Source organism: Fundulus heteroclitus, chromosome 16 (genome assembly GCF_011125445.2).
Source record: "Fundulus heteroclitus isolate FHET01 chromosome 16, MU-UCD_Fhet_4.1, whole genome shotgun sequence".
NCBI classification, from domain to species: Eukaryota; Metazoa; Chordata; class Actinopteri; order Cyprinodontiformes; family Fundulidae; genus Fundulus; species Fundulus heteroclitus.
In genome coordinates this window covers 21,330,993-21,357,988 of record NC_046376.1, presented here as the reverse complement: position 1 = coordinate 21,357,988, position 26,996 = coordinate 21,330,993, and the positions used below count along the sequence as shown (strand labels likewise).

Genomic DNA, 26,996 nt, shown 5'->3' with positions numbered 1-26,996 from the left:
TGTGGAGCAAAGAGACCCTGCGGGCCACCTACGTCTGTAATGCGCACAACACTCCAGTTCTCCTATTCTGACTGGAAGCTGTGAGCTGGACCAGAAACGGGGACAAACGGTCTGAGGAGACACAAGCTGAGATTACTGTGAGGGCAACTATACTGTACAAACCCACAATACATGTCTGATGAATCATTCATGAAAGCCTGGGAATCTAAAGGTGTATGTTGAGGTCTTCACATTTCCACAGGGGGAAGACCTTCAAGAGTAAAAAAATCCATATTAGGTCATAGAAAAAAAAAACACACATACAATTTGACCCCAGGCACATCTACATACATTTTCAAAGCCTGACTGCTCTGCCGTTTAATATAGTGACATAGGGAGCTGCCTTTCCAGTACAATCAATACATCATCATAATATTTCAAACATGCACGCTTGGCCTCTCTTTGCCCTTTTTATGGTGACCAAGCATATTTGCATGGATAACTGCCAGGGAGCTAATATATCTTAATCAAAACTCAATGAAAGAGTATTTCTTCACTGCAAAAATAGAACTAAAAATAAGTAAAATGTTCTCGAAATTAGTGCATTTGTCCTTATTTGAGCAGATAAATAAGATTATCTGCCAATGGAATAAGTATTTTTACCCTTAAAATAATGATAATTGGATATAATGCAGTTGAAATATGTTGATGGAGATGAGTTCTTCCTATTTTAAGTGCAAAACTCTTATTTCATTGGAAGATTATCTTATTTACCTGCTCAAATAAAGTACAAACACACTCATTTCAAGAAAAATGTATTAATATTTAGTTCCGTTTTTGCAGTGTTCTGACAGCAATGTGAATTAACACAGTTTTTTTTTTTTTTTTTTATTTATGGATAGTTATCGGCCATTTCAGATGCATACCAAACAACAAAGTTTTAAAACATATTTCAGTCATATCATTGTGGGCATCTGTGGAAGTTTGTATATATATATAATCAGTTTAAACAGGAGTTTCTAATGATGTCTTATGACTAAATTTCAACCAGAACGTTTGACCCGTCCTGCTCTAAATTTTGACAGGGGTCGTGAAAAGGAAGAGAGATCACATGGAAATTATTCACATCAAAGAGGCCCTGTTTCAGTCTGCTCTTCATGCCACCCTCAAACACATTTATACTTGCAAAGAGAGTCTGTGTTAAAGTTTTATCTGTCAAAACTACTCAGGGCAAATGTCTATCCTGTACGTTCAGTTAGGCCATTTTTGCATGTATGGTTGTCAATGTAGATTATTCAGAGATGCACAGAAAATTGGGTGGTGATTAGAACCAGCAGATCTTCTGCTTGAACAGTTTGAACCTCGAAAATATATATTTTATTTTTTTTCCTGATTGGTGAATGCACCACACTATTTTCAGTATTGGTGAGGTGTTCAAAATGAAGTTGGAGGAAGCAAATAAATTTAAGAGTCCATTAACAAAAAAACTTTTTGACATGTCTGCGTAAAAAGGTGAGAGGGAGCAAGACCTTCATCAGAAAGTAGTAAAGTTCAATGGAGTAAAGCGTATAAAGTACTGTTTTATTCCTCTAAGCTTTACCATACTGTTGAGGAACATAGTGGATATCATAATCTTACAGTTAAGGTAAACATCTCCAAATTATCAAAGGAATATAGAGAGAAAGTGCTGTCTTTGTAATTCTAACTATGCTAATTACTGACAATGTTTGGTGCTAAAGAGATTAAAATTTAAAATGCCATAATTATCTTGTCTTGTAAACCCATTTATTAAAGCTTAGTATAGTGGTATAAAATGTGTTTCCACTTCTATATCTGCTCCTAGGTAATGAATTAAATGATTAACCACTCACAGCAGAAGGAAAAGAAACATTTTTGTTCCGTCTTGATCATATTGTGCACTGAAGACAACAACAAATGATTAAAAAGAAACACATCCTGATTTTTTGGCAAGCTTTCAACAGTACAATGGAAAGGATGCATGCAGAAAGTGGGGCTTTTCCCACACCAGTGTAATCACGGCGCACTTACACAAGTCCAGAATGTAACCAGAAACACTATTGCATGAGTTGAGAATTATACAAAGCAAAAAAAAAAACTCTAAACACGCATTCGTCTTAGCCAGACTCACTGAACATGGATGTTTGCAGTCATCCTGTAGGTGAAAGAAAGAAGGCACCATTCCACCTGTTGTTCCCTTAAGATTTCCACCATCAACTACCAATCAATTCGTTGACTATAATTCCATTTAGACAAAGGTTTCCCCTCGTTTTTAACCATAATGTAAAAGATAATATTGCAACTCCACTAGCTTTAGCAGCTTGTTTCACACAGCTGCCGCAGCAGGCGGTTAAGTTCGGTAAGTGTCCGGTAATTGTTTCCCCCCCTCTGTGTCACACCTACTCACAGCACTCATAACACTAGCATATAAAGCACTTATACACACGCACGCTGACAGCCTTTTTTTTTGCAAACTGCTGCCTCTTGACAGACGACAGTAGTGGTATGAAAATAGCTGACATCCCTCCAACCACAGCACTTTAGTTATTTCGCTATAACCAGGGGTGTCAAGCTCGCTCCGGTCCTCTAGTTCCGGTGTCCTGCAGCTTTTTACATAAGTCCAACACACATGAATCAAATGGCTGAATTTGCTCTTCAGTCTGCAGCCAAATTCCCCAGAGTCCTGCTAATGACCCGATTATTCAGCTCAGGTGTGCCGGACCAGGGATGCATATAAAAGCTGCAGGACACCGGCCCTCGAGGACTGGAGCATGACTCCCCTGCAGTAAACGGTCCCCTTTTAGCCTCTGTATGGTTATAAATGCATAGCTGTTGTTTCAGCTTGAATTAAGATATATCAAGCAAAGACTTGTAGTTTGACAGAGTGAGCTCGTCAGCAGAATCAGGTACGGGAGCTGTTGTATTTTAAGCCTTCTGATGCAAAGTTTGATCCTTTGCAACAAACTTGGTGCCTGAAATATTACGTTTCTGTCAAGGACTACCTTGCCGTTTACGCTGGCACGTGTAAAGAAATGTGAAGCGCTAAAAACAACGGGTGAAATTTGAAGTGCTGTCATGTATACCACCATGGTGGCACACAAAATACAAGAGGTCAAATACACAAGAGACCCATTCCTTTGACCATTTGTCTTCCCTTCGCCTTTGCTTACAACTTACCAGACAGCAGTACACTACAACGTATTAGCCCAGTGTTGTTTTCATGTATGTGCCAGATAAAATGGTAGACATGCGTTACAAAAATCGCGACTTAAATTTTCTTTATCTTTTATGAACCATCCTAATCCCAGTGGACCAGCAGTGCATCAAATTTATTGTTTCTGGGATCAGCTTCACCGTCAATCGTCATAATTAAGAGATTTAAGGGAAATAATTAACTTGAGCATCAAGAAAAAAAATCACTAGCATCATTTCGTAATAAAAAACCTAAACTGGAGGATTTTGGTCAGTGCCTGACGTTCCAAGACTAGGTGTCCAGTTAGGCTTTGCAAACCAGCTCAATTCAACCCAACAACCTGTTGTCATGTCTTCCTAAAAACCTTTTTTTAAGACTGAAATGATCAGAAAGGAAGGTCCTGGAGTAGCCCCTCAAAAATACAGGAGGAATAAAAAATTTTAATGTAGAAATATTGTTGCACTGCAAACTCTGATACATTAATGCAGCTGGATTGATTATGCTATATTCTGGCGAGAGGATGTTTAAGCAACTATGAAAGAATCACATTTAAAATTGGAGACTTGTAACATCTAAGACAGAACGTTTAAGCCAATGCGCCTTCATTTGGACTCTCTCCAGCCTGATTTTTTTTGATTAGATTTATTCAAAATACGGTCCAACTAATCTTGTTTCGGGGCCAGAAATGAATAAATGTTTCCAACCCTGCCGCTGTCACTTGTTGTTAGCCAATCATAGAGAAAAACATAAACAGCATTTCCTTCATGAAAATTAGATTACAAAAGAAAATCGCGGAGCACATCAAACACAACGTGGCCTTTTTGATTCTTCAAAGACACGGAGAACTCCATCCCCTTGAAGCAGCACAGTCTCATCACAGAACCCACTAGTTTCAGTCACTTATTTATGAACATGTCTCACATATGCCATCCTCCACTATAAAGCTTCCTCTCTCCTTTGAATGAGCCAATCCCCCGGTGATTGGTTTGTTTCTGGGTCATCATGCCCAAGGATTGCACAGTTGTTTTGCTAATTGCCAACTGCAACAGCAGACGTTTTCAGATTGTCTCTGCTGCAGCTTCGCTTTTCTTTCTGCATCTTTTATTGCTCTTAATGCTCCATGCGATCTTTCGCCCTGTCTAGACAAGAACTTTCCTAATTGACCGTGGATTTTGACGGTTGCCCAACAACATCTACTCCCAATTCAAAAAAGCATGCCTGTGGCTGGGTCAAACTAAGCCCTGAAGAATTTTCTGTTTCGTTGCAGGGTTGGATGTTTTGAGAGGAGATTAAAGGTCCCCCGCTTTAAAAATCCTCACCTCCCACGCAATACCACGGTTGCCTAAACATTCTTGAAATTATCCGTTAACACTACTTGCTTAATTATTATCTTAGGCATTACCACAGCCGTCTGCTGCAGCAAATATTGTGATCATATATATTACAGCCAACGGCGTTACAAGAACCTGTTACAAACCAAACAATGATGTGCCGGCTGCTCACTAAAACCTACGTTTAGCAAATTTACTTTGGCCCAAAAGGACACTTTGAATGCCAGAAGGATCCTCCAATCTTTGGGAAGGAGCTTACCAGCGCAAAGCTGAGCTACTACAAAAATATTTTTCCTTGACCTATTTCATTTTCCTCTTCGACACCTTTCCATACTTAGAAAATGCTTAAATATCGTTGAACTCATCATTATGATCTCTTCAAATATCTCCACTGTGTTCAGGATTTAGAGAATAATTCACGCAAGCAATGGAGGCCAGGTGAATGTCAACAGCAGGGTGCAAACTGTGGACACTGGTTCTGATCCTAGAATCCGAAAAAAATCTCCAACAGAGGGATGCTCGATGGGAGGAAAAAGAGAAATTAAAAAAAAGAAGAAATTCTTCGGCTGCAAAATAGGAATTATTCTTTTCGTCTTTTCCAGACGGCAGGAAGAAGAAAGGGGAGAAGAGGTTGAGAACAAAAAGAAACTCTAATCCAGGACCTTCATCAGACAAAATATGTGGGTGGATCACATTCCTCTGCAGCAGGTTCAGGAGAAAGCAGTTTTCCAGATTCTGAAATCCTGGGAAAACTTTACTTCACTTATTGTTTTCTCATTAAGGAATGGGGTCACATAACATCATTTAAAATGTACCACTAATTGGTGAAAAAAAAAAAACTTTCCATGTTTTGATTCATGCAGGTTCATAGACAGGCATACAAACAGGCTGGTTTTAACTCATTCCTTATAATCTTCTTTCTACAATGCTAAAATGCCTTTACAGCTGTGCTTTGTTAGTGGAGTGGTTTTCATTATTGGATTATGTTTACTTGCTTTATCGTTTTTTTGTCCAAGAGGCCCAGGCATAAAAGGGTCACACAGGGGAAGGATAAAGAGAAACAGAGCCAAAGATTAAGCATCAGATCCAAACCAATAGTTTGATTTTGTTGTAGGAAAACGAATGAGCAAAATGTGCATTAAATAAAAAAATTTCTTACTTCCTAAATAGTACCTTTTATATCACTGTGTGTAAAGCTTGTGTTTAGGAATAGGGGCATTCTTTTGGTGCCTGTGGATCTTCAACAGAAAAACAACATTTAAAAGCACCTTATCCTGGTGCAGACCTATTATTATACTTCATCCTATTTTTACTTTCAATTTGGACAACTCTACCAGGAAGCTTTCTGAATTTTGGCTCTTACTTGGAAAGTCAGAGCTCCGTAACTAAACTGAGCTCAAAATCCAACTATCACCACACATTTAAAAGTGGCAACAGTTTTAGGAATCTGTTTGCGCTTCTGATTTCTAACCTTACATTAATTGGGTCAGTCACAAAGATTGCCCTGTACAACCTAAATTTAAACACCCCAAAAAATAAACTACTAAAAGCAGTGGGCCAGGTCTCAGGCCACAATAATCAGCAAATGTCGCTGCTTCTCCGACTTGCAATTGGAAGAATTATAACATTGTGCGGTTTGCAGTCATAGTGAGATATGAATTCAGACTTGTAGGGTAAATAAAAGGAAGTATAAGCACAAAAAAGCATGTATCTGTCCAGCTGAGAGGTTATAAAGTGTTTTATGCCTAATTAAAGACACAGTACCAATACTTTCCATCAACCAGTAAACATTGATAGCCTTTTTAAAAGTGTGAGAAACTCAAAACACAAAAAGAAATACATTAGCCAAGATGTTGAACATGTGAAGATGGATAAAAGCTACATTTCAAATCCCATTTGAAAAATAAAAACTCCAGGTCTAAAAGGAGTCATACCAGAGAGGGAAACAGGAAGCTAATGTCCAAGAGATATGTAAATGATGAGTGAGCGGACAGGATGAGGCTGGCTGGAATACAAAACTGCAAACATTCCCTTCCTCTTCAAATGCAATTAGAGGACAAAAAAAAGTATTGAAATCTTTGTGTTAATATCTACCATTTCCATCAAAACAAAAGCCAGCAAATGCATTTCCTTTTTCTGTTGAAACTAGGGATATGCAGTGTCTCCTGATAGCTTGCAGGCATGACAACAACCACATCTCCAGGGATCTCTGTGCTGATGTTTTCAGTAACCCTCACATGTCCTGCCCAATGGGATTCAGAATAATTAGGAAGTTAGGTACTAATGAAGACAATTTATCAGGAGATTAATGATGAAACAGTTGCATCAAATAAGTAAAATAGCAGTAAGCTTATATATATATATATATATATATATATATATATATATATATATATATATATATATATATATATATATATATATATATATATATATATATATATATATAATTTTTTCTTCTTTTTTTTTCTTTAACAATCCATAGCCACCGATGGTGACGTAAATCCAGCATGGCAGAGGTCAGCAAAGGGATTAAATGCATGTGTGAAGAAACCTGTGTCCAGGAGCTACAGTAAATCACTCCCCCTGGATATGACTCTCAGTGACACTTTACGGTGGCACACAGGCGTACGTGTGTGTGTGAGTGTTTTAGTGGTCATGACCCACTGAAAGCTACAGCGGATCATCAGTCATATCAAATCCTCGTCTCAGGGAGCTCTGACACTGATGTATGCATATGCTGCGACAGTGAAAATGTGGCCAGGCAGAGAAAACCTATGCATTAGATGAGAAAATTGAGGGTAGTGGTTGGGGGGGGGGGGGTATTGTTGCCATTGTCCTCCTGGAAACAAGTGTTTATTAGTACTCTTCTGTATTCTTCAGCCCATAACCTTGGAGGCTATTAATTTAATATTTTTCGAGTCTTTAGAGTAAAAACACTGGTCACGTTTCCTCAAAAATCAATATACAGGGACATCTTAAAAAATGTGAATATTGTGAAAATGGTCAAGATTTTCTGTCTCTCCTAACAAAGAATGAAATTTCAAGCCGAAAGGGGGCCGGGGGACGACGACTATGGAACCTGATGGCGTCACACCCAACCACAAACACCTTCAATGGGTCCTTGCATAAAGCAAAACAAAAATATGGAAGAGCACCTCATGTCTAGGGTTAAGTATGGAGGATCTGCATGATGTGGTGCCGTTTCTCTTCAAAAGGCCCTGAAAAAGCTACTGAAAGTGCCTGGCTTGAATTCTCTTTGAGATACAATGTCATTTAAAAAAAAATCTGGTGGACTCTACTGGTAAACTGGAAATGGGTTCTCTGGCTCTGAAACATATTGACAAACCAACTCAGAAATGGTTCATATAGCACATAATAATCCTTCCTCCATGGCTAGCTTAGTCCTACAACCTAAATCCTGTAGAAGACCCGTGAGATGAGTTAAAGAGAAGAAAGGAGAACCCAGAACTCTGGACTATCTAGAGAGCCTTATACACAGAAGAGCACTAGTTATTGTTTTTAAAATTAAATTTAATTATCTGTCCGATATCATAAAGAATAGGACCGACAGTGTATATAAAGGACTGTCAGCGTGGAGGTGTGGATGTTGTTTTTTTTAATCAGGCGCTCACTCCTGCAGATCTGCATGGCGACCAAGTGGCGTCACTATAATTGGAGAAAACAACTTTCTGACAGGGGAAAAAAATCTTCAGCACACTCCCACATGCCGGAAAACAACTGTAAATTTTAATAATTTCCCCAGTATGTTGTGCACCAACTATAAAAATATGAGCATTTGTTGTTCAAATATACAAGTCTAAATTTGTCACTTGTGCATGATTATTTTCCTTTGTAAGGAATGCACTTTATCATTTTGAATAGTTGTTTGAAAATTTATATTAATAATATAAATAAATTTCTTGGAATCTAAGTGGTGGAATGCCCCCTTTTAAAACTTTGCATTTATTTTGAATCCTGTAATCTAGAGGTCTTTATTTTTTTATATCATTAAGTAAGGCCCTCTATTTAATTATATGTTCATTTGCGATATGGTTTTGTTTGATGTAATTTAGCAAATGTCGACTTGCTAATGGTTTTTCATTTCAATAATGATCATCATAATTTATATAGTCAATTGATTTCGGTACTGTTCAGAGTACTGACTTCTTGATCTTACAGTACTGCTCACCGGTCTTATCTCCAGGTATCTTACTGCTTATCGATTATTATTAGTTGTCAGCCTTTGGAAGAGGAGAGTTATCAGCTATTGGTATCGGTTTAAAAACAGTTATTGTGCATCTCTAACAATAGGCATTGTCCTATTGGCAAAAGGTGGTTGCATAACTCTTAATTAATGGAAACAAGTTACATCCCAGAATTTAAATTCTTTAAATCATGACTGTATGTATCTGTGTGATAATGTAAAAGTCCCAACAAGCGCACCAACCCCTGACCTATAATCCATCGTCATCTGTATCTCCTACATTTGTCTAGGCCTATCTCTCAGCAAGAAGGTCTACACGCAAAATGAATACGTGTAAACACCGACAGCCATGCATATGCGTTTAGCTTTACATCCCAGCGTATAAATATTAAGGAGAGAAGAACGGGGCCTGCATAGGCGGGATGAGCCTTGTACTACTAACCTACTTAAGGGATCTGACTGCAGCTGTCAGTCGCGCTTTTAAACTGTTCCACTGCGCCGCTTCTTCATCTCCATCTACTAGGCATGTATAAACTGTCCCAAGGTACAAACATAACAGTGCCAACACACAGAGGCAGAAGCACACAGTAACAGGTTGCTCAAGAGTCTGTGCTCCTCGGTCGGAAACAGAGCACGCTGTCATTGATGGGATTTAGACCACATGATTGCAACAACCTCAGACCTTTTCACTGCACCGGCGATGCAATTACACCCACTATGGAAGCGATAAGAGTTTAGGATCTTACAGCAAACAGGCCATGAGAGGCAGGATATTAAATCTGGACCGTTGGAACAGACACGGGGAGTTCTGTTATAGTTTACTGACACATAAACCACGTTAGTAATTCACTGAGCATTAAACACGCCTTACCGAAAGCTAGACTGGCTGACGGGTCTACCAGGGTTCTGGAAGTGGGAGGGCGAGTGGGATGTGAGAGGCTGGAGGCCAGCCAGGGCCTCTCCACATACAGAAACTAGATGTCCACGAGTTAAACAGATAAATAGAAGGATGAACTGGAAGTTGAGAATTTGCTTCAGTAAACCTGTGATGAAAGATCAGTACGTATGTTTATCGCTTATATGGGCCTGAGCCCCCGTATGAGCAATAAATGAATACTTTTATCGTCAACATAACGCTGATTGCATACCATTTAATTCTTATAAAACTATATTACACAAGTATGTGGCTGCCTTTTCATTCAGGACAAAATTGCACTGCGCTCTTCCTATTTGTCTTCTGAATGCAGGGGGGCGGTCACATAGTTGCTGTCATTCTGGACTGTTTCAATCGGGCTTTTAGACAGAACCTAACCTGATCGGTGGGTCCCAGGCGGATAGAGCCAGTCACATATACAGTACATGCTCATGGAAAACCAAGCTGCTGTTTAAAGCCTTTCTAATACAATATTTTGTCATGTTATAACCAAAACCTTCTACATATTCCAGATAAATAAGAGATTTTATTTAAATGTTTATATTTTTTGTATTTTGTATTCAATCCATTTTCCAATGAAATGGGCTGAATCAATTAACCAGTCGATTTCAGAATAATTAAGACAACTAAGCGGTAAATGACAGCTGTTGCTGCATTTCACCCAGGTCCACCTGCATTTCACCCATGCATAAGCATGGAAACCTAATAGAGCACTGGTCTCCAACTCAAGTCTTAGAGCACCACTGTTCTGCAGTTTTCATATGCATCCATCATGTCAATTTATCACCAGTTTGGATTTTTTTTGTTTGTCTTCACCAATTCAAGCCCCCAAAATCCAGCTGTCGGCGAACGTCAATGTCTGCTATTGACACCTGATGGCGTGTTGTATTTGCAGGCTGAGTGCGAAGTCCTGCGTCCACAAACTCTCTCAGTGGGATACACCTTTCTTCCAGTAGGCTAAACAATCTTTTACTCTTACATAACTGTTCCAGCGCTCCTTTTCCTGCCAGCTCTGCTCTGCTCCGCTTCTCTTCCTCTTTTGAACAAACCTGAGCCACCCTTGCTGACGCGGACACATATAACACGCTCTTTAACGGGAGCCGTGAACCCAGACCTCCACAAGGGTCCATCACAAAGAGCAGGATGCTTTGTTCAAATTTTATCTCTGCGTAAGACTTTTTGGGATTCTTCGCAAGCACTGCTTACTCTTCCCGAGGAGGGAGAAATTAACCCTGTTTTCAACCTGTCCACGAGCCTCTCGATGGTCTTAAAGTGACAAAGACTCCAGTGTGTGACGGCGTTGAGCTGCAGACGAGAAAACCGATACTTTAAAACCCGTGCGCTGTTTTTTTTTTTCCTTCCACTTCTTCACGTAAATATTAAGTCTAGCCATCAGTCACTTATTAAAAGTGATTTAAAGTTACTCAAAAAGCAGAACCGAGCTCCAAGATTTACAGAGCCTTCATGCTCACCTGAAACATGTGTACAGAAGCAGACAGACCCAGAAAGTTGATTTCCACATGGGTCACTCCGCTGCAAAAAGTTGGCATTTAGGCCAACCAGACGACGTCATGGGTAATTATCACATGCGATCGGATAGCTTCTTGAAAGCAAAGCTCAACAACGGGCCCTTTGTGCGAACTGGCCTGTTGGGTCAGAGATGAAACGCGCGCACTTGTGCGGGGCTTCCAAGCGAAGCCAGACATCTTTAGCATCTCCTCCCCAAACATCAAGGCAGCGCCTGAGCCGTGATGAGCCGGGCTGCTGCTGCTGCTGCTGCTGCTGGTGTACGGCCACCGGCCTGAAAAATGAGCGTAAATAACTGTCCACACAGAGGACGAGACAAACGGTTTCACAGAGGTGAGTCATACCAGTGGGAGTGCAGAACGCAGCCATCCTTCAGGAACGTCTAAAGCAGATGTGGGTTTCACGTTGCACAGGTTTAAAGGATCGATTCTTTTGGAGGCTGAACAGGCAGAAGAGTAAAGGACTAAAAGAAAACACTTTTTTTTTTTTTTTGTTTGGTAATATGAAACTACCCGCATTAAGATAACGGGGAAGCATTTTATAGTAAGTCCAGCATTTTTATTAAAGATCTACCTTCTTTTTGAGTGGCGCTTATTCAGGTTTTTGCCTGTAGTTTTATTGCTTTATTGTCAAAATTAGGCATGGCACAGTCACAGTAGGACAGCCTAGAGAAAAAGAAATATGATGCGATTCACATACGAATTCAAAACAAAAACTTATAACACAATGTGACGATATTGAAAAAAAGAACATATTTACTAATATATACTCCGGTGCCTTCTCTGGCATTTTATTAACCCTGATAAATGACTAAACAGCTCGTGGGCAGTATGATGGAAAATTTGAGACGTTTTGAAACCAAAACTTTTTCAAATATTAATACCAGAAATCGGCCCAGTACTTAGCCTTAAATAACATTTCTTTGCTATTTTAAACAGTGTGTAAGAGTTTGAATCGTGCTTGTTTTAAGCTCGCAAAGGTCAAAAGGTCAAAGTTTGAACTGCATTCAGTTCGACCTCATGTTTTACCAGGAAAAACTTTTAGAAATACCTGCAGCCGAGTGTGGTGAGCGAGTCAAAGAGGGTAAAAATGTGTTCCAATCAGGGCCCCTCGTGTTTTGTGCATGACTTTAAAGAAGCCCGCGTCTGAACTACATGCTCCACTGCTGCTCCCTGACATCCTGCAGGGCTCTCGTGTTTTTCCACAGGCAGCACATAAGACTCTTTTTGTCTGCACGCCTCCATCTATCAGCTTCCTCAAAGCCGCAGTTTTCTATATCTCTTTTGATGCAGATGAACCAGGTGAAGCCCTCCTAAAGAGTTCAAACATGGACAAAAACATTTTAAGAAAAAGGCTTGAAACTAATTTGAAAGTGTGATTTGTTTCTTGGATTGCTTCTGGATGTCTCTCTGTTTACAACTTTGCAAAATTGCGTTTTGTGTTTTTTTTTCTTTCTCCAGCCACCAGATGGTCGACCACGATGTTAATGCCAAGCTCACAGCAACCAATGCTTGTCTGTAACGTACCATAAGACCCCATAAACCACACTAAAAGCTGCAAACTCTACATGGCTGGTTTCATAGGATGTAAACAGAGCCCTCACTAGCCAGAACGTGAGTGGGTCCTTCCGGCTTCTCCCTTATTCAAGTGTCAACACAGCAAGTTATTACAACTTAGACACAGACCTGACAAAGTTTTTAGTCCGGTTGCCTTTCCTGACGCAGTAAGGATTGAAACCCAGGTCCCCCATTTCAAAGACGTGGACTTAGCCTGCTACACAGAGAGCATCCAAAACATTATTAAGGACTGATTAAATAGTTTTACAGGTAATTAAACTGCAGCAGCAGGAGCAGAGGAGGAGGAGGAGGAGTGTGCATGGATGGGACTTTCCACCGTTGGTCATGCAGAACCAAAATGCATTGCAGGATGTGACACTTTGCCTGCTCTGTCTGACAGACTTCAACTAAACTTTATCTGTGGAGCGTTCAAGAAGAATTGTGGAAGAAGCCAATGGGTTGCTGAAGGTTATATGTGTCAAATCAAATAAAGCTGGTTTCTAGAAATTGTGTTGATTTTTTTTAGTTTTTTTTTACAAGACTAATCACAAAATAATTTGGTAAGACAATGATAAACAAAACACAATATACAGATAAATAAACTACAACCTTTCACCAACTCATGTCCCTATTTCATCTCATGAAATATGATTGACATTTACACCCATTTCCATTCCAATATACAGATTGTACTTCATCATTGTGCATCAGTTTACCTCTCTTTGTCGATCAGCATTTAGTTGAAGTATGAATAAATATTTGTTAAGCAATCTGTGAATGCCTCATACATGAGCACTACCAGGTCACATGGGTAACAACCCTTTTGAGGTTGACTAATTTTTGCATCAGGAAGGCATTTAATAATGAAGTCAGAGGTGGCACAAGAGGTGTGAGAACATATTTGAAAAGCTGGCTGTTATTTCCTGCTTTATGCCACGACAACCTCACAGTTCATACAGGCTGCAAGAGCGAACAAGATTTAAAGCAGATGACAGGAACGTTGAATAGAGTAAAACTAAATTGCTTTATTTTATTTTTTTTTGGCACTAGTGGCGTTTCTTGAATACTAACTTCACAGGAAAGAAGGTAAAGAGAGAAGGGGAATATATGCAGCAAATAGCCTAATATTCCGACTTCAACTCAGGACAACAGCATTAAGGACAATAGTTCTCTGCACATGGTGCACCTGCTCCACTAACTGAGCAAACCATCGCCCTCTTTTTTAGCTTTTAATCTCCGTCTTTTGTGGACTATGCTTTAGGAAATGTCAAAAGCCTTTTGGGAATCTCAGAGTTAGAGAAAGGAGCTTCAAAAAATACACGGATAGTAGTGATTAAGTAACTTTGAAGCACTAAACTGTAATCATTATGATTGGTTAAAGGAAAAAAAAACACAAACATTGTGATTTTGCCTATGTTCCGACAGTAATTAGACAATTATGATAGGAAGGCCAAAATTAATAAATAAGAGGTGATTTCCATTGATTTTGGTTCTGATCCCCATTTTATTGAAGTTGATTCTTATTAAATATCATATGAACAAACCCAAGAAAAACTCCAAGTGACCTTCTGCTAGACTTTGAGTAAATTATAGGAAATTACTTAAAATTATCAGTTCACAAATCACATCTAAAATATATCGAATACCAGATAGAAAATATGTATGAAATGATTGAAATTGAAAAGTTTGAAATGGCAAAATATTGAAATTTCATTTCATACCAATTGCATTTATATTGCGGCAATTCACAACAAATCATCTCAAGGCACTTTACAAAGTCAATTCTATCAAGTCACAGACAGTTTGGTCAAAACGTTTCTTATCAGCAGATCGCATCGAGTCTTGACAAGCAGCATTCACTCCTCCTGAAAGAGCGTAGAGCCACAGTGGACAGTCGTCTGCAATGTCCATGGCTTTGTACCAATCCCTCATACTGAGCAAGCATGTAGTGAAAATGGCCAACACACGTGATGGATGGCAGAAAAAGGAAAGACACATGGGAAGTAGAACTTTTTGGTATCAATGGAACAAGTGCAAAATGTACATTTGCAAACCTTTTAGGCCAGAATCTTCCCTAAGGATAGCTGGACTTGTGGACAGATGGATGAGCGACTCTACTTTTTCTTAACATACGAAATAGTACAAGAAAATTTTGATTTAATGAACAGGAATGCAATCGGTTTTGCAAAATTTTGCAAAACCGATTGCAAATTGTTGGAGCCATAAAGCTTGATGGCAATCCTTTCTAGGTCACTGGAACAACCTGAAGACATTGCAGCTCTGTTACTGGCATGGCTACAAACATAAGATATTGCTTTCACAAATCATTTCCATAGAGAACATATCAGGCTTAAGTTGAAAACATAAAGAAACTGAAAAAGAAAGGAGTCCCAGTTGAAGGCCTGACCTGCTTTGATAGGTGACCGTGGATGGATACTGGTGAGTTAATTACGACAGAGCAGAGGGACTTTTTAGTGACAGAAACGCTGCAGAATTGGTTCAGTACGAATATTCTGTCCATTGCATCTCTCCCTCGCTGCCTTTCGCTGGCATTGCTGCATACTTCATGGGCAATTTTCCATCTCGGTTCTGGCTCTTCATCCCGCCTCCTCCTCCTCACGCAGACAAAACACGTCTCACCCTCCCCGTTACTACAACTACACTTCACCCAGTGCGGTCGCACGCGCTCTCCCCCATCATCACCCTCCTGCCGCTCTCTTCTCCCTTTGACGCCCGGGCACCTCATTACGTCTGTCACTTTTCAGTCCTCCCTCGCTCGTAAATTGTAGCCTGAAGACGTGTAAGCCGCATCGGGAAGTGATGACAGTCACACACAGAACCTTGTCAACCATACTGCCACCTACCTTCAGCGTCACCCACCCTGTATGGACTCAGCGTTGTAATCGCACCCAGCGTGACTCCCCCATTCTGTGCTTTGGTTCGATCCCCCCCCCCCACCATCACAGCTCCCTATTCTGCTGCTGTCTCATGTGTAGGCGTGCTTGGTACGAGCTTGTTCAAATTACAAGAAAAAAATTAAGGCCCGTGCAGAGAAAAGGAAAATAAAAACTGGAGCTATGCAGCATTTTTGTTTGGTTTTTGCAGCATGTGGCGTGTGCATATTTCACATGACACTTTTAGCACAGGCATTCCTGGTCGCCATGCATTTACATCTTCAAATAACACATCAGTCTGCAGCGCAGACAGAATAAAACCACTTGTGTGATTTATCCCGCTGTTATGAATCCGTGACAACGTGTTTACATGCTCCAGGCGGTTGCCAGATCTTCATATTCATTATCACAGCAGCCAGCGCGTGTCTCTCGTAGGGAGCCGCGCCGGAGAGCACCACCAATAAAAAGCCAGGCGGACTGAAAAACGGCACAATCCCCCGCGTCATGGCCAGGTGCAACATATGCATCGCCCCTGCAATTTGTCACATCCTGCTGCAACTTTGCAACGTGTGGTTTGAGACAAGCTCTGACGAATAAGGGAGAGATCACAGGATGAAGCGTCCCTTTACTAATTAGGTGACTTCTGAAGACAGCGGGTTATTTAGGGGGTATTGGACAAAAGGGGTCTAAATGGGTGACACACTTTTAGTTTTTTGGGGGGAGAAAATGTTTGAGAATAAAGTCGCATAAAGTCCTAATGAAACACATTGAGGTTTTTAGGTGTAGCATGAAAAGATGTGGAAAAAGTACAAATGGGTCTGAATACTTTTGCAAGGCACTGCCCTAAGCTCCTTTGAGCAAAACTTTAAAAAAAAAAAAAAGTACAATTAAGCTTTTTAATGAATGTTCAAGTTTTGAACTCATATAGCCTGCGCTGAATCAGGTTAGGGGGGAACTCCTACTTACTGAAGCGGCCTTGTCTGAAGGATATTTAGAGTTACAGCACAAATATTTATAGATCCAGTTTCGTTGCATACCGTTTAGTCAGAGGACCGGGGCTTGCACATCTGGATTTAGTTTAAAAGTGTGACACACTTCCAAAAACTGCCCTGCACAGTCTATGAGAACACATATTCCAAAGCACCTATTTGTCTTGAACATCTTTATGCTTTTTTTCAAGAGTCAATAAATGGACCCACCTTCCACAGCTACAGCCATATGCCCCCAGTGATCATACGGAGACCTGTTGGGGTCAAAGTTACGCGGCAGCACAGCTACAGAGAAACTTCAGCTCTGGCACGGACTTCAGGGATAACAGCGATGCTCTTTCCATCACGCATACTTCTCCGTTCACACCTGATGGCCTTGCTGAGTCTTAATCATCACCTGTCATGTCTAAGTCAGCCTTTATACCCTAATTAAACCCATACAGCTCACTGGGAGAAAGCCTGTCAAACTTTAAGTGAACCTGAAGGAAAACAATCCCATCATGAATATACCACGGGAATTTTAGGATGTCAGTCCGGGGGAGAGAAAAAAAAAACAATGCGTGTTGCAATATTGTATTTAAGACCAGAAATAACATAATAAGAGATTGCACTAGAAATAAATCAATTGCATGACTCTACCTTGGTTGTCATCGTCCATGTCTGCAGCGTGCAAATCTAAAAATCCCGAAAAACAAAAAAAGAAAGTCGTTCAGAGAAACTTCCGATGCGTCTAATTTACTCCCGGGTGAACGTCCTATTTTCTTTTTTTTTTTTTGCAGGACGTATTTGTCGCTCAGGTAGTCTTACAGGCAGCGTCTCCCCTCGGGAGATAACGTGGCCATTCACTCCTCACACACAGTCCCAGGTCCCGTCCTCCGGGCCCCGTGTGTCCGTCCGGCACTGAGCGACGCGTCTCTGCAGCGGCGGCAGATTGTCTTTAAGCTCCCGGTGGCCGAGAGCGCGCTCGTTATCCCTGTAAATGCGCCTTCACTCCAGTAGTATCTGGAGAGCGGCCGATGACGCGGCTGCAGCAAAGCTGTCCGCGCTCTGAGCGGAAGCGAAGCCCGCTCTGGTGCGCGCCAGATTAAAAGCAGCGGCACTCGCTACACGTGATAGGCGATGGGTTCGTAATAAAGCGAGGCTTTTACTTTTGAGTTTCCCCCCCCCAGGAAGCCAATTTCAGACTGTTTTTGTGAATATAGGCGCTTTTCCTGCTGCGCAGTTCCAACTGCGCGTCAGCGCCGATCAGCTGTCACGTGACTCAAAGCGGCATTCATCCCTGATGGATGCTGTAAACTCGTTATATTTTGGGTAATTTTTCTTTCTTGTCATTTCATTTGATGAATTTCTGAATTAGAAATCAATTATTAGTTGACAGTAGCAGCAATAAAAAAATATATTGTTCTCATAAGACTGGATTATAAATTTGGCTTCTTGTTTATAAAACTCCCAGTAGAAATAGACTAAATGCCAATAAACGCGATCAACGGCTTACTATGTTGTTAGTGGAGCAAAAATGAAACAAATAAACAAAATGACTTCAATTTGCATGGGAGTTTGACTACAATCAATACAGACCAAGTTTGGTCTTCATCAGAGCTCAGTAAGCTCACCAATTTATTTATTGCCCCTGTACACTCGAGCGCAACAAAATCCTGAATTCCCTTTGCAAGAAAAACTGTGCACTATCTACAAATATTAAACGTGACATTTCAGCAACATGTGTTAAGTAATTATGGAGCACAATGACCGGGTAAATAACTGTGTGAACAACAATCCACTCGTAATGCTTTATAGTAATAATAATAATACTATAATAATAATAATTATTATTATTATTGTTATTAGAATTAAACCTCAATATTTTAGAATCCAAACGTTAAGCTTTGTAAAATCACTTATAGTCTAGCAAATGTACTAGAAACTTAACATCAAAACTGCTTTTTGAAATGTCTAAGGATTTCAATTAATATTTCAGCGCAAAAATGAGCTACGGGGTTTAAATATGCAACACATTTTAAATCCACTATGGAAAGATGTTCGAGGAGGCTGTGAGGCACTGGTGTCTCAAAATGTCTCCAAAAGTGATTCATCAAATTAATTTAACTATTCAGCCTCACAAGCAGCTGCTGGCCAGCATGTACCGTGGAGACTCGTAAATAGGCTGCAGCCGAAAGTATGAAAGAAAATTTCCAGTCTGGATTCGGGGCACTTCTGGATGACATGCACACTCACAGATATTTGCAGAGGTTGTTTCTTTTTGACACACGTGGCTTCAATTATAGCATTCCTTCCTCCACAGGCAGGGAGGGGGTCTCACTTCCTGTGCACATTACTCCAGCGGTCAAGCATGAACAGATGTTTTAATTTATTCATTCGTTTATTCACAGGTGTCACTTTGAGAAAAATGTCCCCGCCATAGCCTAAACAAAAAAGACATTATGCAGCCGTAACATAATCAGTCCGTCAGAGACCATTTCAATGGCAAGAGAGATTTAGTGTTTCAATTTATGAGAAAAAAAAGATATTCTCCTGTTTCAAAGATGATCAGGCTGAGATTTGCAATCCTTGAGGCATTTGTACACAGTCCTCTTCACCTTAATTTTGACATTTTTTTGTTGTTATTGCTGAAAGGGACTGAGCAGACACAGAAGAGCTCAAGCTATTTATTTTTGCAACTCTAAATAATTACATAATGCACCTAATGTCACAAGTCTAGTAACATCCAGTCTGGTTCAGAAGAGAAAAATAAAAGAGACCCACATCCAGATCCCAACATCAAATTTGGAAGAACCTCATGCATGAAAAACAGAACATTAGGGAAGAAAGCATTCAGAAAGAAAAGTATTTTTCCATTTTTCTTATAGTGAATGGGACAGAGAAAGAGGAAGAAATATGTTGACCAGGGGGGAATCTGGAGTAGGCTCCATTAGTTAGTGACTGAGAAACAGTTTGGCCACTCTCCCCTTTCAGTATAGGATGCTTTACATACTAGGAGGACCGATGCAAAACAGTCAGCATCCACACCAAGCGCTTATTTGAATACTCTTTGTTACAACTCCCAAACAGGTTGCATGCAGAAGTACAAGGATATGTTGGCAAAATGGTTGCATTAGTGGTTTTCAGGCTTTTTTGAACACACTAAAAAAAAACTAAACAATCTAAATTGGGTTATTTTGCTAACCCAGTCCAGAACCACCTAATGAACGATCCTGTCCTGAGTTGATATAACACAACTGGGACTAATAACGAAGCATGGCCTGAAAAGAATAACTCAGAACATGAATTACAAAGGAAGTAATATTTAGCTAAAGTAATCGGTTTCTGACTTCATACTACAATAACAATTATCTGAGTGCAAAGAAAAAACACATAACATACCTCATAACATCCAAAAAGAGCCTTACTGACAAACAACAGAACTAAGAAAACAAAACCTATATTACTTTACTGTGTTTTGTCATAAATTTGGAAAAATAAGGTAACTGAATTTTTATTGCCATTATGAAAAGGTTATAAATCAAAAGTTCCTAAACAAATGGTGCACGCCTCGTACAGCACGACCTGTGTAAGGGAATACGTTTTCTCCAGAGTTTGAATGCATAAAATGATGAGAACTGCATTTTCTTCATCCAGCCCGATCATTAATCACATGAATCAGATAATCCAACTAGTTTCCCAATTTGCTGCAAGAACATAGATAAGTTGAGTTTCATTCACAGATCCAGGTTCGGAGTTCAAACGTAAATAAGAAGCCATCCATCACTGATGTCCTCTTCGATTCATAGTGGGAGCTCCCTCAATATTCTCAGCTTCTCTTTTGAATTGTTTATTTATGAACCAAACATAATTGGTGAAAAATGGTAAATGGCTTGTACTTGTATAGCACTTTATCAAGTCCGACAACCCCAAAGAGTTTACACAGTCATTCACACCCTGACGGTGGTGAGCTATGTCAGTAGCCAGAGCTGCCCTAGAGCCACCGGACCCACTGACCACCGCCAGCAGGAAATGCGGGGGAAGTGTCTTGCCCAAGGACACAACGACTGAGATGGTCAGAGCGAGGGATCCAACTCCCTAACTCTTGCGCTTGGATATCTATTATTTTTGTTAGTTTGTGCTCATTAGCTCTAAATTCATTTGTTTTGCACTGTTATTAGTGTAAAAACTATCATAAAACTATGAAAACATAATAAAATGACTGCCAGTGGTACTTGTACAGGAGTTGAAGAACCATCCGGTTACATTGTGTACAACCCATGTCCCTCAAAAAGAGCATCCTTGTTCAATAATAAAAAAAACTGTCATATTTCTGGAGCTGTCACTTAATTTTAATTTATTTTGCTGCACACGCGCCTTGCATATGTGTCTATGAGTCATAAATAAAAGCTCAGTCTGGCCCAGATATCCTCTGTGAGGAACAAAACCTCAACAGACATGGAATTTAATATTAAAGGCAATATATTCTTAGTTTGGCCTCTTCATTGTGCAAAGTCAACAAGGCTGGGTTGGCTTATTTTAAACAGAATGCCTGAAGTGACCCCAGTTCAAGGGGCTTGAAGTGAACATGTGTGGGGTTGCGTCTCGTACTGCAGAGGGTGGATACCCTCAGGGAGGAGGCTGTCTGGCAGATTAGGCCAGACATCACGGAAAACGTCTGTTCTGCTCCTGACCGATTTCACGTGACCTGATTGAGCAGTCAAAGCACTTCATATGCTCCAATCACCACAGAAATGCCCAGAGGGTGATCACCTCTTGCATTTAGATCCCCCTGCCCCTCATGCTAGTAATTACTCGTACAATCAGCCCCCTGACATTCCCAGCCTAAATCGCAGAGATGCTTCTCCTGCTCTGCCGAGATGTCTCTCATCACAGAAAGTTTTTCCCTGAATGCCTCCAATTTGAAGCAATTTTTTTTAAATCAAACTAGCTCATATGTAAATATACATGGGTAGTGCGCAAATGCTTCCCTGACCTTTCACCTACTTTAACTGCATTTGTCCAAGTCCATTGTAAATACCTTCACTGTATTATGAGATTTTGTTGAAAAAAAACACTCTTATTCTATCCAACACATGACAAATAAGTAACCCTGTGTTTTTGTTAATCCATTGTCTGTTTATCAGGGGTGTAAAGATACATCAATCTACATCGATACATCGATTGGATGATTAACGATACAGTTGCATAGAAGCAAAATGATAAAAACGTCGATCCATATCGTCACCTTTAAGATATGCCTTTCTTTTGAAATTCACAAGGCAGGAGACTATAGTGAGCAAGTTATCTATTTGTATTAATTTTTTTATAATTAGAAAAAAATCTGTTTTTACTTTAAATGCCTGATGCCTGTAAGAGCTTAGAAATAAAATGTGATTTTAAAATAAAAATCATGTGAGTTGATATCAATGTAACTAATAGTGTTAGATTAACAGATGATATCGCATCATGCTGATCGCAGGCTGGCGAATTGATTTAATGGAAATTGTATCGTGGCTGACTTTATAATATCAGCAAACACTGTATCGTTGTAAAACATTGTATTGTGATAAAGCTGGTAATTTACACCCCCACTGTTTATATGAAAGCTGCAAAAAGACGTGACATGTCCCCTAAGGTAAGACATCCAAAAGAATCTTTCAAAATTGATTATATTTGCTAATATGAAAGCCCGGGTAGTTTTTAAATAATTTGTGACTTAACAACATCATTGTTGAGGGTTTTCTTTCATTTCCAACCTGGTTCCAGAACTTTCCAACAAAGCGAACGCTGTTTATGCCGAAATCACCCTGTGTCCAACCGTGTGCAACCGCATGACTAGAAGTCCAGCCGTCTCCACGAGTGAGTTAACAGCCCACATTAGGACCACAATATTGTCTCAGTTATTTCTTTATCGGTGTGTCTGGTGTTGAAAGCTGACAGGTTCATTTCTTCTTTCCTTTTTTCTTTCCCATTGCACGCTAAATGAGAGATTCGAACCAAAATCAGGCAGAAAAAGCCTTTGTTAAACTCCAGAGAGACCAGTATATTCTTGATGAATGTTAGATAATTAATCAGCTTAGATAAAAGTCATCTTGATACACAAAAACCTCTTCATGCTTCTTTTATATAACCAAGACCGCTCCATGGAAATTTAAGAATTAGCCCTTTAGATCGAGTTTGATATTATGATGCTGATGAATTTATTGATAGATTGTAGGACTTATATAATTTCAAATTGCCTTATCACTCAACACATGTACCCAAACCAAAGGAAGTGACCGGATCTTGCAGTTCCTTCCTGCTGTGAAGGTTGATTTTTAGGGTGATGCCGTGTGTGTATGTGTGTGTGTGTGTGTGTGTGTGTGTGTGTGTGTGTGTGTGTGTGTGTGTGTGTGTGTGTGTGTGTGTGTGTGTGTGTGTGTGTGTGTGTTAAAGGTCACAGGGCGCTCAGAGTGGCAGGATTTCCTCCTTCACCCTCCACATTTTAAAGGTTGGCTCTGCACTCTTGACCATGTCTTTACTGACACCATCTGACTGAAGGGGAAGGCTGAGTTGATTTTCTTTCCAAGGACACATATGAGTGGAGTCTTTATTTGGCCTCACAAAGGCGGCAGTGTTTGTCCGAGACCTTGAACGTAAAGCTGGGAGTGAGATCCTACATCTGAGGAACAAATCTTTCAGAACCTTCCCTCAGTCAGAGAGCAAACTGCATGCTCACTGCTAATCGAACAGTTCGGTCTCTAACTCTGCATATCTTGTATGCTGATGGTTGAAAACTATAAAAAGAATAAATATATCTGCGTAAACGGCGCAGAAACTCTCACAAAAGCCTGTGGAATGGGAGAGCATCCAAACAAGCATCGATCTCTAAACAAAGATCCAGACAGATATAAAGATTTAGAAAATGAAAGCACAATCATGTCTGAGTCTGAAAGGAGGGAATTATACAAACAGGATGATAAAGGTCCAGGTTTTTTCTAATTGCAAACAGGAAAGTTCAAGAATGACTAAAGCAAAATGTCACAGTGACACCTACCAAAATACTCCCATATCTGCATCCTCCTTTTTTCCCCTTAGTATGACCTATTTCAAGCCTGCAGAGTGACTGCTCCAAATATTAACCCCCACTTTCACATTTCCTCTCCCTTTTCCTTCCCTTCTCCTCCTTTACTCCTTTGATTTAATTTTTAGGTCAACTTGGAGCTCATCATGGCACCTGATATCACTTTGATTATGCATGCATCCATGTCAATCGAGATCACTGATCTGTATCTAATGCATCACAAACATCACAACCGGGGGATTTTGTCAGCAAGGATATTTATATTCCAGAAAGAGGTTCTTTGAGTAGGCTAGCTTGACTTATCAGGTTGTCAACTTTGAACATTCAGAACAAGGCAAATATAATTTTGGGGAGTGAGGACACTTATTTATCTGTATTCTTACAAGGTGTAATATTTTCAAGGAAAATTGCACCAGCTTTCACCATTTTGTTGGAAAGGTCATTTGGTATGCATGCATGAATAGGTACAATGAGTAAATATGATTTTGAAAAGATTTGTAATTTAGAGCTAAAGAAATTAATGCATGCTAGATTTTTGTGTTGTGCACAATTGCCTCAATTGTGCACAACACAAAAAATAAAAACTTGTAAAATTGTCTCCTTATTTTACATGATAAACCCACTTTGAATGTAAATCCAATGGTAACTATGTTCAATGCATAACTTTCTGCTATTTATAACAGGAAAAAATGTCCTATTACTCTATCATTGTAGCCTGTTCAAATAAATGAAATGAAGACTTTTTAATCAGATTAGAATATCAAGTCAGTCAAGCTTCCGTAATATTGATCTAGTTGGTTGAGTAGTACAGAGGAGATTGTTAATCAGACACCAGAGCAGAGCTGTTCTGATATTGATGAAATTAACAGCAGATGCACTAAAGGGGCAACACTGAGAAGACCCCAGAATCAGGAATGGATTTTTTGATGGAGGCCACAGATATTTTTTTCCCCATCTAATTTTTTGACCAGGGTCAAGGTCACTTCTGGTGGCATGAGGCGATACCTGGACCCTACAGAGATTGCACAGGTAGTCCTAATCCACCAGGATGGCGCATCAGTTTGCCATTGCCAGACAGCTAGCTGTGTCTCCCTGCACAGTTTCAAGAGCAATGAGGATATTCCAGTAGACAGGCAGTTAGTCTAGGAGAGCAGGGCAGGGTTGTCGGAGGTCCTTAACCCATCAGCAGGACTGTTATCGGCTCCTTTGTGCAAGGAGGAACAGGATGACTACTGCTAGAGCTCTACAAAGTGACCTCCAGCTGGTATTTCCCAGAGAACACCAGAATTGGCAGATTCAGTCAGCACTTCTCCCAGATGAGAGCAGGTTCACTCTGAGCTCATGTGACAGACATCAAAGGGTCTGGAAAAGCTGTGTTGAACGTTATGCTGCCTGTAACATTGTTCAGCATGATCTATTTTCTGGTTGGTCAGTGTTGGTCTGGGGAGGTATATCCATGGAGAGACGCTCAAACCTGTAGAGGATAAATGAGGCACCAGGGCTGCCCCAGGGTATTAGCATGAAATCATTTCAGACCTTTCCCTGGTTCAGTCGGTCCTGGGTTGCTCCAGGTGCACGATAATGCCCGGCCTAACGTGGCAAGAGTATGTAGGCAGTTCCTGGAGGATGAAGGAACTGATACCATTGACTGGCCTCCATGCTCACCTGACCTAAATCCAACAGAACATCTCTGGTACATCATGTTTAGGTGCATTCAACACCATCGGGTTGGACCTCAGACTATCCAGGAGCTCAGTGATGGCCTGGTCAGGATCCGGGAGGAGATGCACCAGGACACCATCCGACATCTCATAAGGAGCATGCCCCAATGTTTTCAGGCATGCATACAAGCACATGGAGGAAATGCAAACCAGAGCTTCAGTTTTTCAGTTTGACTTTGTCTATGACTTTGAAATAAGCCCTCTGTGGGTTGATAAGTTTAATTTTTCATCAACTGATGTGGCATCCTTATGTTCCCAACACGTTGCCCATTTCATGTCAGCATCGATGTCCAGCATGATTTTCTTATCCAATTGAGATCTTATGTGTTTTCCAAGTTTTCCTTATTTATCTTTTTGTGTACATTCAACTTATTGGACAAGTTTTATATTTTGAATTCTGATAGTCATACTTATTTGTTTTAATCGATTGTGTTGGGTAGTTTTTTTCTTGACTTTTACATTGCTTTCCATCAGATTTTGATTGTTTTAGTTGTACATCTTCCCAGACCCCCTCATTTTCAGCATGTATACTCCCTGTTTTTTTTTTTTGTTTTTTTGCACCTGTCCTATCCTCCTATTGCTATTGTGTATTCAGCTGTTTTTTCTCTCTCTAGTTCCCATCTTGTTGCTGTTTTTTCTTTTCTTTTTCTGGGCTGTTTTTTGAAGTTATTCTAGCTATCATCTTTTCGAGCCATACTAAAAAGACTAAAGATTTCATTTAATATCATTAAATGGTGCAGTTTGTTTTAATAAATGACCCAGAAACATATGTGCATGCTACATCGGTTATTAAACTGTTTCAATCTCACCATGTAAGTTGGCATATTGAAAACATGGAAAATGGAAACAGCAAACACAGAACCATAAGTGCAAGTTTACAAACTAAGGAAAAATTGGAACTTTCAAATTTCACTACTTTGTCATGGCATTAGCCATGTTGATTTTAACTATGTTTAGTAAAATTCATCCCTTGATGATAATCAAACGCTGGCAGTAGCTTAGGGTGTTTCCTGCAGATCCAAGACAGTTATAATTCTAGTCCTGTATCTCTTGGGAAGAAAGTGAAAAAATAAACTGGAACTACATTCAAGCAAGTAAACATACTTTAAATTTTATTTATCACACATTTTTATTACTTTCAATCTTTGTGCAATAAATAATGGGATCAGAGGTGCGTAGTTTGTACATTGAAAGTTGATTTAAATAGCTCTACAACCTTTATTTACACACATATTTAGTGGTACATGTGTACATTGTATTAAGTCCCTCAAAAACACATTTGCTGTGAGCTGATGCTGTTTAATCAAATGAATTTTACTGATTTAAACACAACATTTCTATTATATATTAGAAACCTGAGATTATCACAGGGCATACTTTCTTTTTTGCTGTGATTGTATGCGATAATTGGATCATAAAAATAGTTTTTCATCTGTCTTAGCTGTACATCTTAAACAGAGATAATTTGTGTCCATATATTTCAAAAATGATATATTCTATATTGCTAAACAGAGGTGGGTAGTAACTAGTTACATTTACTTGAGTAACTTTTTTGAACAAATGTACTTTTAGGAGTAGTTTTACTGTACTGTACTTCTTACT

General features: G+C 39.8%; 1 protein-coding gene across 2 annotated transcripts in view; it reads right to left on the bottom strand.

The window, feature by feature from the left end:
* Positions 1 to 17,663, bottom strand: part of LOC105929994 (cytohesin-3) — a 45,596-nt gene extending 27,933 nt beyond the window's left edge. Inside the window, exons 1-2 of one of the 2 annotated variants that reach the window (XM_036148050.1) lie at positions 17,436 to 17,663; positions 17,268 to 17,303 (exon numbers count right to left, since the gene is read on the bottom strand). In XM_036148050.1, coding sequence (XP_036003943.1) covers positions 17,268 to 17,286 — 19 coding nt within the window. In that variant the 5' untranslated portion in view covers positions 17,287 to 17,303; positions 17,436 to 17,663. Of the gene's footprint in view, positions 1 to 17,267 lie in introns of both variants that reach the window. The other variant, XM_036148049.1, reaches the window with a different exon arrangement.
* Positions 17,664 to 26,996: the final 9,333 nt, after the last annotated feature.